This window comes from Ursus arctos, unplaced genomic scaffold (assembly GCF_023065955.2).
Source record: "Ursus arctos isolate Adak ecotype North America unplaced genomic scaffold, UrsArc2.0 scaffold_3, whole genome shotgun sequence".
Taxonomy (NCBI): domain Eukaryota; kingdom Metazoa; phylum Chordata; class Mammalia; order Carnivora; family Ursidae; genus Ursus; species Ursus arctos.
This window is the reverse complement of record NW_026622985.1, coordinates 79,597,769-79,616,605: the sequence shown is the minus strand read 5'-3', so window position 1 is coordinate 79,616,605 and position 18,837 is coordinate 79,597,769. Positions and strand designations below refer to the sequence as shown.

At 47.0% G+C, this 18,837-nt stretch overlaps 2 protein-coding genes and 1 non-coding gene across 8 annotated transcripts in view; 1 reads left to right on the top strand and 2 right to left on the bottom strand.

The window, feature by feature from the left end:
• Window positions 1–1,159: 1,159 nt before the first annotated feature.
• Window positions 1,160–1,231, bottom strand: TRNAP-AGG (transfer RNA proline (anticodon AGG)). Its single transcript has one exon. It is a non-coding gene; the product is annotated as a tRNA-Pro (tRNA).
• Window positions 1,232–1,391: 160 nt separating this feature from the next.
• OPN1SW (opsin 1, short wave sensitive) lies at window positions 1,392–13,532 on the top strand. 3 transcript variants are annotated; one of them, XM_057304115.1, is made up of 6 exons: window positions 1,392–1,819; window positions 7,991–8,197; window positions 8,499–8,667; window positions 9,190–9,355; window positions 9,767–10,006; window positions 11,121–13,532. In XM_057304115.1, exons 1-6 carry the CDS (start codon window positions 1,801–1,803, stop codon window positions 11,238–11,240), a joined length of 921 nt encoding a protein of 306 aa, XP_057160098.1. In that variant the 5' UTR covers window positions 1,392–1,800; the 3' UTR covers window positions 11,241–13,532. The 3 variants fall into 3 exon arrangements, with proteins under 3 accessions (XP_057160098.1, XP_057160099.1, XP_026366444.1); XM_057304116.1 differs by lacking the exon at window positions 11,121–13,532 and having other exon boundaries at window positions 9,767–10,471; XM_026510659.4 differs by lacking the exon at window positions 1,392–1,819 and having other exon boundaries at window positions 7,846–8,197.
• Window positions 12,308–18,837, bottom strand: part of CALU (calumenin) — a 26,833-nt gene continuing 20,303 nt past the window's right edge. For all 4 annotated transcript variants that reach the window (XM_026510668.4, XM_026510674.4, XM_057304117.1 and 1 more), the window contains exons 6-7: window positions 15,943–16,142; window positions 12,308–14,707 (exon numbers count right to left, since the gene is read on the bottom strand). In XM_026510668.4, the coding sequence (XP_026366453.1) occupies window positions 14,603–14,707; window positions 15,943–16,142 (305 nt within the window). In that variant the 3' untranslated portion in view covers window positions 12,308–14,602. The remainder of the gene's footprint in view (window positions 14,708–15,942; window positions 16,143–18,837) is intronic.

Genomic DNA, 18,837 nt, shown 5'->3' with positions numbered 1-18,837 from the left:
ATCTCGAGCACAGCAGACTCCATGCTGAGCATGGAGCCCCAGTCGGGGCTTGATCGCACAACCCTGAAATCATGACCTGAGCCCAAATCAAGAGTTAGAGGCTGAACCCAGGCATACCCTGCTTTTCTTTTCTTTGGCTTTGTATTCCTTCTTTAATTCTGATATCTGGGAATTTCCTTCCTATTTTTTTTTTTTCAAGTAGGCTTCATGCCCAGCATGGAGCCCAATGCAGGGCTTGAGCTCATGACGCTGAGATCAAGAGTTGCATGCTTAACCACCTGAGCCCCCCAGGCTCCCCATGGAATTTCTTTTTTTTTTTTAATAAATTTTTGCATTATTCAAATATTAATTTTGTTTTAATGTTTTTTTTTTTTTAAATTTTCTAAGTAAATCTCTACACCCAATGTGGGGCTTGAACTCATAACCCCAAGATCAAGAGTCACATGCTCTACCAACTGAGCTAAGCCAGGCACTCTAATACTAATTTTTAAAATCTACTTTATGCAACCTTTCTGTGTGTGTTTTAGGGGGCGCTGGGTGAGGAGATAGCTACATTAGTCTGTTGTGTTGCCAGAAGTTCCTCTCTAGATCTGCTTTCTCTTTAGCATTATTCCAAATAATCCCTATGTCTGTAAGGTGCATAACAGTTTGCAAAGGGCTTTCACATACAATTGCTTTCACCCTGCCAAGAACTCTAAGAAACAAGTATTACTGTTCCCATTTTCTCAATGGGAAAACTGAGACTCAAAATTGTAACTTTAATCCTACCTTTTTGGACTTCGAATCCAGTGCATTTCATAGCTTGAGTTTTATACAAGGAACTTGTCTTTTCTTGACCTCCAGAGGCCCAGACCCACCCCCCAAATTGTCCTGATCATTTATTCATCTGAGCCCCCCCAAAATGCTCTTTTTGCCTAACACAATGCAACCCTTTGACTCTAACCTTCTTTAGCTCAGCTCCTCATGCCAGTCCCCTCCTGCCCCATTTGGCCTCAGTGGAAAGAATGGAGTGTGTACAGGCCATGGCTAAATGGGGAGAATGACTGGCGGCTTGTCCTTAGGGTCCTTTATTCACTCACCACTTGGCCATCTTTATGCCTCTCCCCTAAAAAGGGCAGGCAGTGTATGCTGGAGTACAGGAAAAAAAATCAGAAAACAAGGGCTCGTCCGGGATTTGAACCCGGGACCTCTCGCACCCTAAGCGAGAATCATACCCCTAGACCAACGAGCCACTGATGGTTCTGTCTGGCCAGATGTGCCTTCCCTGCCACATCAGCAGCAGGCGCAGTTTGTGGTTCCTAGAGGTGGAATCTTCTCCCAGGCTGGCAGGCAGCCCAGGCCAGCTGCACTCCAGCGGGCTTGGCCTCTCTTGGCTCTCTCCGCCCCTCCCTGGCCCGCTGTGGCGCCAGGCCGGGCCCCTTCCCCGGGACCAGCCGGCTCTCCCCCGGGAGCTACCACGCGGACTTTGCGGGCATGCTGGTGAGAAAAGGCAGAGAAGCAGCCAGGTTCCAGCAACCTCCATTTTCCAGGGGAGCCCCAGGTCTGAGGGAGCCAGCACCCCGTGAAGAACAGCACTTCTTTCTTTCCTCATGATCAGACCACCAGAAAAAATCCTCCACATCATCAGCCTCCTAGAGGAGGAAGCAGAAGACTGACCCAGATCGCCTGGACTAGAAGACATTCGCTGACTCAGTTTCTTCATCTGTCAGTTGGGGAGGTAACACTTGCCCTGTGTGCCTTGCAGGGTAATCTGAGGATCGGGCGAGACGATGTCTGGGAAGGCGGTCTGCAGACTGTAAGATGCTGAACGAAGGAGAGGGTTAGTATGACGGCAACATGAGGCTGGGGGGAAAGCACTCAATAGGAAAGTTGCCCCTTCCTGCTAACATGGGCTGGGTAGTGTGTTCAGTGCTTTGCGGATCTTCCTTAGCCTTATAACAACCTTGTGAGATAGGTGTCGTGCCTATTTTAAGAAAAGGAAACTGATCTGCATTCAGCTTACAAGAGGCACATTTATCTAAATCTGAAGTCTGTTTTAAACACAGTAGACACAGCTACCCAGACTTTCTAGAAAACTAGAGATGGGAATACATCCTGTAAATACTCACGCTCCCTCCCACACCCCAGCCTGCCTTCTTCATCCTGCCCAGGGAGGCTGCAGGAAAAAAACCTGCTAATAAGCTAAGTGTGGCCTGGGTGGGTTCCTTCTGGCTGGGAGTTTCCCCAGTGAGGGTGAGGGGAAGGTTCAGAAACTGGGGTCTTGTGGGAGAACCCAATGGGCCCTGCCGGGCTCTCTGTCTTTTGTATCTTCCATTGTACCATATCCATGACCCCGCCTCCCCACCCACCACCACCACCACCACCGGGCCCTGCTCGCTTGCAGAGGGCAGAGCCCTGTCTTGTTGGTCTTTGGGTCCAGCCTCGTGTCCGGCACTTGGCAATCCTGCTGACAAGTGACTCCCAAGCATTTCTATGCGCTGGGCTCTGTGTAATCACTTTACCAAATTAATCTCATCTTCACAGTACAACTGTTATTGTAGACATCACTTAGCAAATGTCTGTGGAATGAACGAGTGAGTGAGTACGTGAAAGAAAAGTCTCAGGGGAGTACACAAAAAATCACTAGGGGCAACAGACATTCAGGTCAATCCTCATCTCTTGGCTCCAAATAGGAACCACAAGCCTGAAGAAAGTCTCCTGCTTTCCATCCTTTCAAGCAGGCTTCCTAATGAACCCGGTCCTGTCTTGGGTAGGCAGGAAGAATGGCCGCTCTCTTCAGAGAGAGGACTGGCCAGCGTTCGTTTGTATCCAGGGCGGTTTCGTGGTCTCCTGCCAGGGAGGGCCGGACCAGACAACCGGTTCTGCTAACGAATCATGGCCAGGGAGAAAGGCAACAGCTCATCTATTCTAAAACTAAGAGACTTTTTTGGGTAGCTGTTCCCCAGCTCGAAACTGGCTTATAAATAATAGCACACTCAACACGCCATTCCATTACCTCAGCACACATTCCCTAAATTGCTCCTCTTGGTAGATGTGCCAGGAAGTGAGCTTGCTCCAAGAGAGGCTCCTAGGGGCTAAGAATGTTTCAGGGATGAGACGGGGGTTGGAGTCCAGCCAGGGCTTCTCTCTGGGGGTGCTGTTCGATTTTGAGACAGGATCATTCTTCCTTGTGTGGCCTGTCTGGAACAGTGTCCTGCCCACTAAATACCAGGAATCCCTTCTTCACCATTGAGACAGCCATGAAACAGCCCTGCACACGGCCTGACGCCTCCAGGATGGCAAGGGTCTGGGGAGAAGAGTGCCGCTCTGGTGGCATGCCATTGGCACCCTACCATACACTTTTCCCCCCTAAGGCTAGAATTACTGTGGCCTTGTTGTGGGCACTAGGACTTTAGGCCCTCAATGACTTGTTTGTCTCTGCGTTCAACAAGCCATAGATGGAATTCTCTGGGGAGAACCGTGGCTCTACTTCTAGGAGCTTCCAAGAGAGGGCGGCTCTCAGTCAGGCAAATCCTTTGACGATTCCTCACATCCACGTCAGCGAGTAGACCTTTCTCTTATCTCATCATTTGTCTGGAGAACCCTTATGGGTCAGTATTTAACAGACAACATTGTCACAACACATCATCTCAAGGTCACTGTCACCTCCTATGTATCAACAACGCAGCAAAAGCCAACACTGGTTGCCTTGGGAGAGGGGAACTGGGTGGGAAGTAAGCTGATTTTTCACTGTATATTCTTCAGTGCTTTTTGAGTATTCAGTCCTGGACATATCTATAATCCACTCAAAAACAGAAATTAAATTATGGAAATCTAGGCAGAGAGAAGCAATGATTGGAGAGGACAAAGGCAAATGTATTTCAAGCCTCCGGAGAGCCTCAACGTCCTCTGGATCAGAGCAGCCCCGCGGAGCTCTGGTTCTGGTTTATGTCCAGTTCCGAATAATGCTTTGTGTTGAGTCCATACTGAGGGGTAGTAGTCAGGAGTATACCCATTCCTGTGAAACTGGGTGTTCTGTCACTTCGGGAATGTTCCTGAGGACGTTGTTTATTGTATCACACCAACGTCTCCATTGTGTAGTCCCGAGGGAGGCATTTCTGTCTGTCATAATCCCAAGAACAGTTGGTTTACATTTACTTCTTGGACACGGACTTATGTAAATGTGTGGCTGCTTGAAAGCATGAATGTGTGGTCATATTTCAATTTAATTCCTGACTTTTGAACTCCCCTCTGTCGTTCTTTTTCTTCTTCTTTTGCTCCTCCATTTGATTCATGACTTCTTGTTTGTGCCCCATATATTCCCACAAACTTCCCTTAAACTATTTCTGGAAAAGTGGGAGTATAAATGAATAAACTCCTAAAAAGAATAGGAAAAAAAAAAAACCCAAATGCTAAAACTATTCAAAAAGTATCCTCTTTTTGGGGCTCCTGGGTGGCTCAGTTGGTTGATTGAGCATCTGACTCTTGGTTTTAGCTTGGATCACGATCTCAGGGTCGTTGGATCGAGCCCTGCCTGCATCAGCCCCTGTCCCCAGAGCAGCGTTGGCTTGGGATTCTCTCTCTCCCTCTGCTCCTCCCCAGACTCTCTCTCTCTCTCTCTCTCTAAAATGGAAAAATAGGGGCGCCTGGGTAGCTTAGTTGGTTAAGTGTCTGCTTTCAGCTCAGGTCATGATCTCAGGGTCCAGGGATTGAGTCCCCACATCAGGCTCCTTGCTCAGCGGGGAGCCTGCTTCTCCCTCCCCCTCTGCCTGCGGCTCTCCCTGCTCTCTCTCTTTCTCTCTGTGTGCGTGTCAAATAAAATCTTTAAAAATAAATAAATACAATGAGAAAATAAATCTTAAAAAAATCCCCCTTTTGCAGACAATTAGAATGACTGGAAAAACAAATTTCCTCTTGACTGTTTTTTCCATTTGGTTCTGGACATGTATACGTCCAAATCTAAGTCAGTAGTTCTTTTAACTGGAGGGGAGAGGGCAGGGGGTGGTTTTGCCTCTCAGGCGATATTTGTGTCTCGAACCATTTTCGGTCATCATGACTGAGGTGGTGCTGGTGCCGTTGGCGTCCGGTGGGTAGTGGCCAGGAACGCTGTTAAACATCGTACAATACACAAGACAGCCGCGCCCCCTCCCCCAGCAAAGAATCGTCTGGTCCAACAGATCAATAGTGTAGAGGTGGAGAAATCCTGGTCTACATATACCCAACATAATCTTCTGCAAAGCCTTAGTATATTGTCATGTGCCTAAATTAACAAAGTGACTTTAAACCCGCAAAGGGCCCGTATATGTTAAATGTACTTAAAGTGTCTTCAGTTTTTATACCGTCACCCTCCACTTTACCCCATGTACCCTCCTGAAAATCTTCCTGCTCCCTACTCCATGGCTTCGCTGACTCTGAAAATGTGTTGTCCCCTGTGTTGGTACCTAGAAGAGTCTATACTCGGGTCAGGCTCTTTTTTGGCCCGAGCTGTCCGCCACCCCCCGCTCACCCCCGGGCCATGGGCATCTGTCCCAGCTCACCTGGGGCTGGGCTGCTCCCAGCTTGGGCCCACTGCCCCCTCCCCTCTGGTGTTGGTAGAATAAGGTGGGAAGGGACTGTTTGGAAAGGTTTTATTTATTTATTTATTTATTTATTTATTTATTTATTTAAGATTTTATTTATTTATTCGGCAGAGATAGAGACAGCCAGCGAGAGAGGGAACACAAGCAGGGGGAGTGGGAGAGGAAGAAGCAGGCTCCTAGCGGAGGAGCCTGATGTGGGGCTCGATCCCATAACGCCGGGATCACGCCCTGAGCCGAAGGCAGACGCTTAACCGCTGTGCCACCCAGGCACCCCTGGAAAGGTTTTAGGACGAACCTAGGAAAGGCCAAGGGGGCAGCCGCCCGGCCTGGGGAGTGCCAGTGAGAGGGCCATGGGGTGTCTTTTGCCCACACCAGCTGGGTTGGCAGCCCAAGCGCAGGCCCATTTACAGACATGGGCACGTCAGCAGAGGCCTGAAGACAGTAGAGGCTGACCTGCTCCACTCAGCACAGGCCAAGGGGCCCCAGGCCCTGCCCAGAGGTAGCGTTCACACGGCCTCAGGGATGGCCTCTGGCCCTGGTCATCAGAGCCTGCCCGGGGCAGAGGACCAGCTGACCCAGGCAACCTAGTGGAGACCGAGTGGCCTTGCGGTCCTGGCGCTTAGCTGGGTCTCTGCCGGGGTCCTACCTCCACACCTGTGGAGTGTGTGTGTCTGTGTGCACGCGTGTGTCTGTGTGCACGCGTGTGTGCGGACACATCCGTCTCTCACAAATGGCTGGCAGGCCTGCTTTGAGCCTTCCTAGCTCAGGATTCAAGGGACATGGATTTTAGTCCTGAGGTGTGGCCTTTGGGAGTTTCAAATTTTGTCCCGTTCCTCTCACTTGGTGGAATCAGACTCTTTCTCTGCTGCCCTGGATAGCAGCCCGAAGCTCTGCTCAGCTTCCAGACCTCCGGCTCCCGCGTTGCTGGGCTCCTTGGACATCCCTCCTTGCACAGCTCGGCAGGCAGCCTAGGACTGGAGGGGAGGTGGCCTGCTGACGGGAAGACTTCCTCTTCTGGGGTGCCCTTCCTTCCAGGAGACCCACCTTCCATCTTCAGCTTCTCTGGAGCCCCAGACTCTGTCCTCTGACTCTTCAGGGCATGAAGGCTGGCACTTTCCACTGGAGTTCCAGCTGTCCCTTGCCGTCTAGACTGGGGAGTGCTCTCAGGCAATAATCCATGTACGGGTAGAGGGCTCCTTTCATTCGAGGATTGGGTCCTTTCCGTGCTGCCTGCTTTGGGTACTTTAGAGCGCTTTCCAGGAGCTGTTTTTCATATTTTGTTTATAATTTTTCCCCGTGGGAGATTCATGTGATACAAACACTTTCCCTTACCTGTATGTAAAGCGCGTCGCGTTATCTCTGCGCTCACGGTGGGGCAGGGGACACTTCCACAGGGCAGAGCTTAGGGCAGAGCTGGCCCCTGGGTGCGCTGCGCAGAAGAGGTCTTGAGTCCGGCTGTGAGAGCCGGGCAGGACTTGAGGGCAGACAGGGCATGACGGTGGCGACTTGGGCACTGCTGAGCTCGAGGTGGAGCCAGCAAGCAAACCAACCTCAGCCTGGCTGGGAGGGGGGCGTCTGAGCAGCAAACCTCCCTGGGTAGATGACATGAAGAAACAGAGGCAGCCAGGGAGGCCTTAGACTTCAAGCATTGTCCAGTTGCCCCGTACTGATCTGTGAAGGCTGTTCACGCAGGTGCTCCCACCCAGGGTGCTCCCCATTCCCTGCCCCTTCTGTGGCCAGAGGCTGCCCCCCAGGCTGGCTGTGAGCCCAAGATCTCTGGAGAGGGAGACTTAGGGGGCACCTTCCACAAAGGAGAAGATGGGCACAGAAACGTATAGGGATGGAGGGGCGCCAGAATCCAAACTGAAAGGCATACCCTCAATAGTTCCATTCAAAGGACACACACACACACACACACACACACACAGAGAAAGTGGTGGACGCATCTCTGCTAAATATGGGTCAGCACCCCCGGGCTGCAGCGAGCCGATTCCTATTCATTCCAGCACCCAGCAAGCCCTGCATGTTGATTCTTTGAGCCCAATATTTTTATCCGCTCAAGAACACACAATCGGCTTTGGGGCCACAAAAGGAGGTTTAGGTGGGGGCTTGGACATCCCTAATCTCAAACTTTGTCTTTAGGAGGCTTAGGATCAGTACTGATCATTCACGGAGCCCAAAAGGCTCCAGGGGCCATCCTTTCCCCAAAGGGGCTTTGGGGGTGGGGGAAGAAGGGGTGGTGAGATGGTAATCTATAAGAGGAACCAGAGAGCGTGGGGGACATCCCATGAGTAAGATGTCAGGGGAGGAAGAGTTTTATCTGTTCAAGAACATCTCCTTGGTGGGGCCATGGGATGGGCCTCAGTACCACATTGGCCCTATCTGGGCCTTCCGCCTCCAGGCAGTCTTCATGGGCTTCGTCTTCTTTGCAGGGACACCACTCAATGCCACGGTGCTAGTGGCCACGTTGCGCTACAGGAAGCTGCGACAGCCACTCAACTATATTCTGGTCAATGTGTCCCTGGCGGGCTTCGTCTACTGCATCTCGGTCTCCACCGTCTTCATCGCCAGCTGTCATGGATATTTCATCTTTGGCCGCCATGTTTGTGCCTTGGAGGCCTTCCTGGGCTCTACAGCAGGTACTGCAGGGGAAGGAGACTGGGCGGGAGAGACAAAGGACTGCTCCAGGATTGGAGCCAGGGACCAGACTGTTGGGTTAGAGTGGGCCCCTAACGGGGAACCTGGGGAAAAGGAGCTTGGTGCTCTTTATCATTGGGGTACAAAGCATTTGGGACTAGAAGTTTGACCGAATCCCAAACTCCTCACCAAGCATCAGTCCAACTCCCTCATCCCCCATGCTTGCTCCACCATCTGCATTCCACTCTGTCTGCCAGGCTGAGCGGGGCGGTCTACCCCAATTACCCTCACGTTTCACTACAGGTCTGGTGACAGGCTGGTCACTGGCCTTCCTGGCCTTTGAGCGCTACATGGTCATCTGTAAGCCCTTCGGCAACTTCCGCTTCACCTCCAAGCACGCGCTGATGGTGGTCCTGGCTACCTGGACCATCGGTATTGGCGTCTCCATCCCACCCTTCTTTGGCTGGAGCCGGTGAGGAGTGTAGGGCAGTGTTGCTGAGTAGGAGCACAGGTTGGTGTGGGTGGAAAGAGTTGGGTATAACCTTAGTCTTTGACCTTTTTTTTTTTTTTTTAAATTTTTTATTTTAGAGAGAGAGAGCACACAGGGGTCAGGGAAGGGCAGAGGGAGAGGGAGTCTTAAGCAGACTCTGCCCTGAACATAGAGCCCAATGCAGGGCTCGATCTCACGACCCTGAGATCACTACCCCAGCTGAAACCAAGGGTCAGACGCTTAACTGACTGTGCCACCCAGGCGCCCCTGACCTCCACTTTTAAAGAGCTAGCGGAGTAGGTGAGGGCAAGGGCTGTGGGAGTCAAGTGCTAGGGCCTCAGCTGGTAAGGACAGAAACCGCGCCTGCGTGAAGTCCTCGAGCGTCCTCTGAGTTCGAAGTAGGGAGCGCAGTCCAGGAATCTCCGCTCCCACTGCACTCATTCTTGCGTGAGCCTCGCAGTGGGCAGGTGCTTGTCCAGTGGGTGAGCGCTTGGTCCATTGCAGGTACATCCCCGAAGGCCTGCAGTGTTCCTGCGGCCCCGACTGGTACACCGTGGGAACCAAGTACCGCAGCGAGTACTACACCTGGTTCCTCTTCATCTTCTGCTTCATTGTGCCTCTCGCCCTCATCTGCTTCTCCTACTCACAGCTGCTGGGAGCCCTCAGGGCGGTGAGTGATTTCTGTGAGCATCACGGAGGAGGGCGTCAGGGGGCTCCAGATGAGAGGGAAGAATGGTGAGTGCTTCTGAACGGAAGACATCTGGAAATGTCCACGGCCATGCAGAGGGGTTATATAAAAGCAGCGAAGGAAGTGGGGGCAGGGAGTATGAAATGGTGTGAAGAGTAGGGCGGGGTCCTCTCTGCTCAAATGTGTGCCAAGAGATGCAAGTGATCCCTTCCGATGTCACAGACCAGAGAGCTGTCTCCATCCCCCCTTCCTCAGGGAAGGAGAGCGAGAGGCACTAGGCCAGAAGCTGAGACAGAAGAGAGGCGACCGGAGTGGATGCCTCCCTGGTAGAAAGGGTGGAGATACGGGAGTTGAGGGCCAGGGAGAAGAGAACGTTTCTCCATCTCTGCCCAGGTTGCAGCCCAGCAACAGGAGTCCGCTTCGACCCAGAAGGCCGAGCGGGAGGTGAGCCGTATGGTGGTGGTGATGGTGGGATCCTTCTGTCTCTGTTACACGCCCTACGCCGCAATGGCTATGTATATGGTCAACAACCGGAACCACGGGCTGGACTTACGGCTTGTCACCATTCCTGCCTTCTTCTCCAAGAGTGCTTGTGTCTACAACCCCATCATCTACTGCTTCATGAATAAGCAGGTAAAGCTCTCTATTCACATTCCTATGAGGCTCCATCCAGTTCATAAGACCTGGTTCTCTTCTCACCAATGACTTCTAATTCAGAGCACCTTGGACCCTACTCAACGGTGTCTAGGGGTGAACAAGGTAAGCACAGGGAGACAGGTGTGCTCATCCAGACAAGGTAATAGAACCCAGAGAAAACAGAACTTGAGCCATAAAAATCAGGTTGCTCCAAAGGGCAGGATGAAAATGAAAGCGTTTTATTTTCTTGAAAAACTAATAGATCATTCCCCTAAATTCCTGGTCCTTCCATTTCACAATTTCTTAATCCTTTCCCTTCCAACTTCCAGCCTGCAGGAGCATATGCAAAGCACAGAAATCACAACACACGCACAAATCTCTAACACAGCTCATCTGAAGGTACCAAGTGGCCTCCTATCCCAAATCCTGTATCTGAGCTAATAAAAACCCAAACTTGGATAAATCTAGAAGAGTTCCTGTCTTATGGGGCAAACTCCCTGCTTTGAGAATTATTAATAGCTATTTTGTTTCCTCAGTCCACAGAGACGGAGTCAAAACCTCTGGGTGGAAATTCTTTCCAATCGGGAGCAGCCTCTAATAATGGCAGGGTGGTGGGCAGGCCTACTCTGGTAGGGCTTTTGAGTGTTTGGAAGAGGCAGGTGCTGCTTTGAGTTTTCCCAACAGTGAAGCCTCTGAGCCAAAGATGTAGGAATTATTACTGTAGACCCAGGAGTAGCTCTAAGGACTGGGGAGATATATTCAAAACCTCCTGAGGAGGGGCACCCGGGCGGCTCAGTTAAGCGTCTGCCTTCGCCTCAGGTCATGATCTCCGGGTAGCTGGGATAGAGCCCTGCGTCCGGATTCATGCTCAGCATGGAGTCTGTTTCTCTCTCTCTCTCTCTGCCCACCCACCCCCACCCCCCCTCGTTCTCTAATAAATAAAAATCTTTTAAAAGAAAAAAAAAACACGAAGAGATCCTGGGTATAAGGCATTGCACGAGGCTTTGGGGAAACAAAGAATGAGATCTCTTTGTCCCCCGCCATTTCTTGACGTCACCTCCTCTGTACTGGTCTGCAAGGGGCTATCTCCAATTCTGCCCTTTCCTTCTAGTTCCGAGCCTGCATCATGGAGATGGTGTGTGGGAAGTCCATGACAGATGATTCTGAAATGTCCGGCTCCCAGAAAACAGAAGTCTCTACTGTCTCGCCCAGTCAAGTTGGCCCCAACTAAGGAGCCATACTGGCTTATTGCAGCAACTAGGATTTTACATTTAGGGAAATTTCTTCTTTCTCTCTCAAAAATCAAACTACTAACAAATGAAGGAAAAGATGGGAAGGGCATAATGGCAATTGGGGGAGCCAACTTTTCATTTTCCTATTGTTTCAACGGGGTCTACTTTAGACCACTCCAAAGGCTTTGTCAACAATCCTCAATTTCTACTCCTAAGTGGCTTCATAGCACTCGGAGAACTGAGCACGTATGAGGCAACTATAAAGGAGTATGGCTGATTTTTCAGTGTACGGATAATAATTATCTTCCTTTTTTGTAATTTTTTTTCCTACTGAGGATCTGCTCTGAGATGATATTCTGAATTAGAACAAACTTAAACACCTTAGAAATCGGAGAGATATAAAGAAAAAACCAAAACCTTGAGTAGGCCCAAAATACGAGTTTGGAAGAACTTCTTTATGCCAACACTGACAATAATCCTATAGTTTTGGCAGGTACAGCCATGTCCAGAAGCTCCTGAGCCAGCGTGAATTATTCCAGGTGTTCCCCACCCAATTTGGCTAAACCTATATATCTGTCTTAAGCTGCATTATTTAGTAAACAGTTAATTCCCTTCATGTTCTCAAAATGACTGTCTATCTTAATACCATTTATAAACTATACCAAAATGTTTAAAAAACTGTTTTACTTTATACTTTATGCTTCCCCTCTGCACCCTCTGAAAAAGAGCCTTTTTGAAGTAAAAGTCAAGATAAATGTTGTGTGTACATTCAGGAATGGCTTGTGTTTGGTATCAGAAAATTATGTAATGAGCAGCTGGACTCCTCTCCAGTTAAATGGCCCAAAGAAAGCAAAGAAGGGTTACAGCTGTAGTGAGAAAGATGCCAGAAGATTTCAGAAATAAAGAAGGAACAGCTAATCTGGGAGAAGGCCGAACTTCTCTGAGCTGGGAAGGGATATGGTAAACCTTCTAGGAGACCACCTTTTCTTGACATTTTATAGCACCCATCATTGTAAGCAAGAATTCCATTTCTTAGGAGAAGAAAGGACATACGCATACCCCACAATGAATGTAAACAGTTTTATTTAGAAACAGATAGGTACCTGTTTGCATTATAGAATATAAAACTTGGTTTACACTCTATAAAAAATAACCAGTATCCAAATTCAAGAGAGCTAGCATTCACAGAACACACAATGTGGGTGTGTAGCTACTGTTCACCAGCCTCGGGCTTGACTTAAACCAAAAAGAGGATCCAGGGGTGTCACTGGAGATTAGAGTACGCTTGCTGCTGAGCACCCAGCATCCAGAAGTTGCCATTTTAGCATATGCAGGTTTGCTTTCTAAGTGCATAACTTTCACATCAGGCCTGGGTTCTCTGTACCTAGTGAGCTGCGGGGCTCTGCCGCCACACGGCTCATGACGTACCCTCTCTAATCCTGGGTTGACGTTACTATCTTTGACCTTCTGAATGATAAAAATGGGGAATCTGGAGAGCAGAGAATTTACATTCCCCTACACGGGGGTTAAAAAGAGTGTATCCACTCTCAAGAGCTCAATGCAAAGGCCAGGATCAAGTTACGTGATAATCTGGCTTTTTACCAGGCCAAGTAGTCCACCTCAACGTGATCATGGAAGACCAAAGGATACGCCCAGGTTCAGATTATAATAATCACCCAGCACCACCTGAATGGTTTATCCAGAGAGATATATGAAATAATAAAGGTTAGATATACATATATTTATCTTAGTAACCTGAGGGCTAAAAAAGTTTGGAATACAATAATTCTTCTCAAAAGAGGTCCATCTGTAAGAAAAGGACCAAAAAAGACAGAGTTCTTGTTACATAAAATATGGGTAAAGTGAGTTGGGAACACAAGGCTTCTTCTTCTTTCTACAATGTCCCTCTCTTTGACAAGGATTGGCAATCTGCTGATCCACAATAAACTTTTTGGGGGGCAGTGGGGAGAGGGGGCGATGGGTCAAAGGCAAGAAGGTTGAGCAATGGTCCTCAAACCAAAGAGTCCTCTCAGTAGGCCCTCTCATCTTTCAGTCTGAGTTCAAGCTCTTCAGCTGACACAGAAATAGGCCTGGTAGTAAGTGGTTCGCATTCTGAGGTATGAGGGTCCCTGGTAAATTCAGCAGCATGTGGTTTTTGGAGACCAGCCCACAAGGTAAGAACACTGCAACCAAGCTCCTAACTAATACTGCTATTTAACCACTGTCTGAAAGAGAAAGGGAAGGAAAAAAAAAAAACCAAAAACCCCAATATATTGGGAGGTTGTAAGTTTCATGTAAGGTGGTCCAAATAATCTTTTTATTTCATCTCAGGGTTTCTTAAGAGAACCTTCATTCAGTGATCATTTCTCTCGTTAAAGGCACTTTCAATGAAATGACATAATTGGGAAGGAGTACATTTTAATTGCAGTGAAAGCAAGATTAATTCCTAGGAACACCTGGGGAAACAGGAGCTGAACGGGGCACTTACAGTGATTCAATAGGCAAGACAGTCTTGAGCACTTAAACAGATGCACACCCAGAAAAAAGTGTGTGCCCTGAAAACACTCGTATTTTTCCCTTAGTTTTCCAGCTGTTTCTATGTATAGCTCTGTAAAGAGCTCACACTCACTACTTGATTGATTTTCAAGACACTGGCCCTAACTCTTCCCACCACAGCTGTGCCTGGCAAAATTAGCAAACAGCTAGTCCCACTGGGAAGAAGAAAAATTGAATGAAATCAAGTTGAGCCAAGCTTTGTGACAGCACAGGGATCCGTCCTTGCCCAGATAATGCCACGATCAACCGCTGGACTTAGAGCAACTGAATGGAATTATGTGGCCCCTAACTACTTAGGAAACATACTTTTCAACAGGCAATATTAAGTGTTTTCTCTCTAAATATAATTGTGGGGTGTATTTTTTCCCTTTTCTCTCTCCTAAACGTTTCTTATTGATCTCAGGCTTACAAAAATTAGTTCCGTCAGAATTACAAAAATTATATGGCAAGGGCTGAGAAAGAGTGAAGGGCTAACATTCGCCTACAAGCACGAGCTGAGGATGCCGCTCCTTCATACCATACTCCCAACCAGAGAACAAATACAAAAATAAACACACCATGTCACGCGTAATACAAAGTGTAAATCTACAAACACAAGTGTGCTAATTAGAGTTGTTCCTCAGAAGCACAGTTCCCTCCAGGACCTCAAAGAGGAGGAGGAATGGGGACGGGATGGTTTTCATTACGCCTTTTCAGGTCTTAAAGTTTGTAATAACAGTCTCAGTAGCGCAAACAATTTCATGTGAAACCAGAAGCTGTAAAAATAAATTACTTTTGAAGAAATGTGGGCTCCTCTGTCTGCAGCTCAGAACTCATCATGTCGTACTAAGGCCTCACCAAAATCTGTGGCCTGGCTGCCCACGAATAAGTCATACTTGTCAACAATCTCCTCCTTGGTAAGCTTGCCGTCCTGAAATTAGAGAGAAGAGTGAACTGAGGCAAAACAGATTTCCCATTCCCAATTTAGAAACACCGCTGCAGAACAAAAGGGGTTAGTTAGGATTTAAGATTCTAATTCCCACTCAATTAAATGTGAACTCAACCTTCACCCCCAACTTCCCATAACATACACACAAAGAGGGAAGAAAATAGCAATTAATACATTTTTCTTATCAAGAATGTTAAAAGTGGAAGGATGGAAATAACATAGCTCAATAACTTAATGCATCAAGCAAAATGGGGGCCATCTCTTATGTATAGGCAAGAGACAGGAAGAACTGGGGAAAATACTTTAAAGTGAATCCAGCCATTGCCTAACAGGAACAATGAAATCTGCTAACGTCCGTGCACAGTCTTCACCCTCACTACGCCCTAGCCACCAAAGTCCAGACACGACCCCAAATGAAGGCACAGACACTGCGCTCAAAAATTATCTAGGCCGGATTCACAAGGGATGACCCTGGGAGTTTCCTTTTCTCACATATCTCAGGACACAGCACCTGGCTACAGAAGTGACTGAAGCAAGAACTCAAAACAGACTGTCCCTTAAAAAGGCTCAGATGATAAGACACTGCATTTGAAACAGAAGACTGGCCTAGATAGGCGAATGTTCAGAATACAACCCCCCCATCTTTAGAATGATTTTCAGCTTACTCTAAGCAGAGCATTCGAATGGCTGAAAAGGTGACGACTTCGTGAGACTACCACTTTTTATGAAACGAATGCCTCAGGTAATTGATCAAGGACAATTTTAACAAGCTCCAGACAAATGCTGATTTATAAGCCACTACAAAGAATTTTAAAAAGTGTATTTAAGAAGGAAATGACCAACTCTGAGCAGGCGCAAAATGAGCCTGTAATAGGTAAAAGCACATAAGAAATAATGAAGGAAAAAAAAAAAACCAGAAAATTTCCTGGGGACCCAAAGATAACAGATGGTGCACCCTGGACAAAGGCTATATACAGAGGCTGTTTCCTGAAGCCAAATGCCTCCAATGGTGTGAACGCTGGGCAAGAGGATTTCTAAAACGAGATGAGACAGTTAGCACTGCCCTGCAAGTTTTTAACTGTCAACTTAAGATCTGTACCAGACTTAGACCAAGTAAAACCTTACACGTTCTATGTACCTCAACAGGAATGTTTTAGGCAATCCCCTAGGAACAGACTTTGATCGCTACTAGGTTGTTTGGGCCTGGCCAGACTTACCTTGTTCTGGTCGGATTCATAGACGAGGTGCCTGGCTTCTGCCTCTGCATGATCATAGTCTGAGGGAAGGATCCAGTCTTTGGTCTCCTCCTTGTCCATCTTCCCGTCACGGTTCTTATCTCGAAACTCAACAAACTGTTCTCTTTCTGTCTTTACCCACTCTGGCTCATCAGCATTTCCATCATGGCTGTACATGTCACCTGCATACACAGACGTACATAATGCAAAAGGTGAGTTTGTCTTTTTCTCAAGACTGCCGCGTGGGAATCTGGCTTAACTCTTCTTCATTCATCTGTCTGGAACCTAGAAGCAGTTACAAGGGGATTTTAGGTCAGAGAGGCCTTAGAAAGCAAGGCATTTTCCTGAGGCCTACTTAATGACCTTGTAACAAGAATATTTCCAACTGCTTAATGTTCATAATAGCCAAACTATGGAAAGAGCCCAGATGTCCACTGACAGATGAATAAAGAAGATGTGGTATATATACAGGCACGGGAATATTACTCAGCCAGCAAAAAGAATGAAATCTTGCCATCTGCAACAACATGGATGGAACTAGTGTGTTATGCTAAGCAAAAGAAGACAGAGAAAGACAAATACCATATCATTTCACTCATATGTGGAATTTAGGAATCAAAACGGATGAACATAGGGGAGGGGAAGTAAAAATAAAATAAGATAAAAACAGAGAGGGAGTCAAACCATAAGAGACTCTTAACTGTAGGGAAGTGAGGGCTGCTGGGGGGAGGGGTGCTCCACTGCTTGTTAGGCAGTGCACTCCCCAATCCATGGACTGTTTCCCCCTTGAATAAAGGATGAACTCATTACTAAACTGTATTACTGTCATCTGGCAGTTAGTACTGTCATTTTCCTGAATTTGAGGCCTAAGAGTAGAACTCTTTTTTTTTAAACGAAGGAGGAATATCTCAGAGCAGGACTTGCCAGTTCTTTTTCTATGCTACAGCACATTCAGAAAATGTAGTATTTGTATGATCCACTGGACCAGTGCCCTGCCTTAGCTCTCCTATGGGTCAAGAAGACCCTTCATAGTCCACATAGGAGGAAATTCTGAATTCGAGAGAGAATAAATGTATACTTAAAAAGACATACTTTTATATATTTTTATTTTTTTTGAAGATTTATTTATTTCTTTGAGAGAGAGTGAGCAAGCACGTGAAGGAACAGGGGGAGGAGCAGAGGGAGAGGGACAAGCAGACTCCATGCTGAGCGCAGAGCCCAACGAGGGGCTCAATCTCATGACCAAGATCATGACCTGAGCCAAAATCAAGATCAGATGCCTGAGTCACCCAGGTGCCCCTTAAAAGACACACTTTTAATAGGAGCTAGAATATACGACATAAGAATATTTTAAAGCCAAGTAAGTAAAGATAACAATACAATTGAATTTTCCATTTAAAAATGATTCAATCCTCAAAAAAATTTTTTTGAGATTCTGTTAAAAAAAGTTTTTAGAGATACATAACCCAACGCTTACAGATGAAATGAGATGATGACTGGGATTTACTTCAAAATAATAAAAAAAAAAGGAAGGAAGTAGATACAGATTTAAAAGGACTGGCCATGGGCTGATGGCTGTTAGGGCTGGGCATAGGTACATGGGGGTTCATTATACTAGTCTGTCTAATTTTGTGTATGTTTGCAATGTTCTAAAACAAGTTTTTTTTTTTTTAAGATTGTATTTATTTATTTGACAGAGAGAGAGCAAGCGTGCATAAGCAGGGGGAGCGACAGACAGAGGGAGAGGGAGAAGCAAGCTCCACGCTAAGCAAAGAGCCCGACATGGGGCTCGCTCCCAGGACTCTGAGATCACGACCCAAGCTGAAGGTAGACGCCTAACCAACTGAGACACCAGGCAGCCCCAAAACAAATTTAAAGAATAAAAATATTCAACAGTATAACTCCAGGGACTTCTTACTAATGCTAAATGTAAGAGAGAATGACCATTTGTTTATGATCTCTTTCCTTAATAGGGTAGTAACTAGCATATGCCCAGAAACTGGAAGATATTGTTTGGGAGACTTTCAGGTTTACAAAGCCCAGCATCCCCGGCGTAAAAGTGTTTACATTAGTTGATGATCTGCAGAAGAAAGCAAAAAACATACATACACGCACCTGATAGTTTTAATAATTTCAAAATACAATCCCTCTGCCCTTGGATCTATATGATAGGGGTGTAGGAAGAAGTATCTCCTTATTTGACCTCAGTGCTTGATAAATGATGGTACTTAACAGTTAAAAAACTTAATTCCTCTCCTCTGGAGGTTCAAATGAGTTCTTCAGTTTTAGCAATGGTGATAAAACGGCAAAAGACAAGAATGAAAGAATAAAATATTTAAATATTTAAAGGTAGAAATAGTCCACTTTGAAACAGGCTCAGTAAATGCACCTGGATATTTCCACTGTGCTGATGACCTCCATTAAAAATAATCATTTTGGTAAAACAAAACAACTATCTTTTACTGCTCATCCCTCTTTCCCTAAAAAAACTCAAAACACACCATTGAGTCTTTGAAGAAAAGAATGGGAAATATTGAGCAATTTAACTGGAATAACCCTAAATATAAATAGCCAGTATAATCAGATAAAATCTAAGAAAGGAAATGACTTAATTCAAGGGCCAGGTGAAAAAAAAAAGAAGGGAGAGAACCTAGACAGAAAACACAAACAGAAAACCATGGAAAGAGCAAAGAAAGGCTCTAAGAGAAATCAGCAACTCGTGGTCGCTTATTCACCTACCGATCTCTTTTATTCTATTCCCTATCTTCTATTCCCTATCTTTCCTAATGCCAGCCGAGGCTCCCTGCAACTGTTTACTGTCATTTTCCATAGGCATCGGGGATGCACTGTATCACTGCTATCCAATACGGTAGCTGC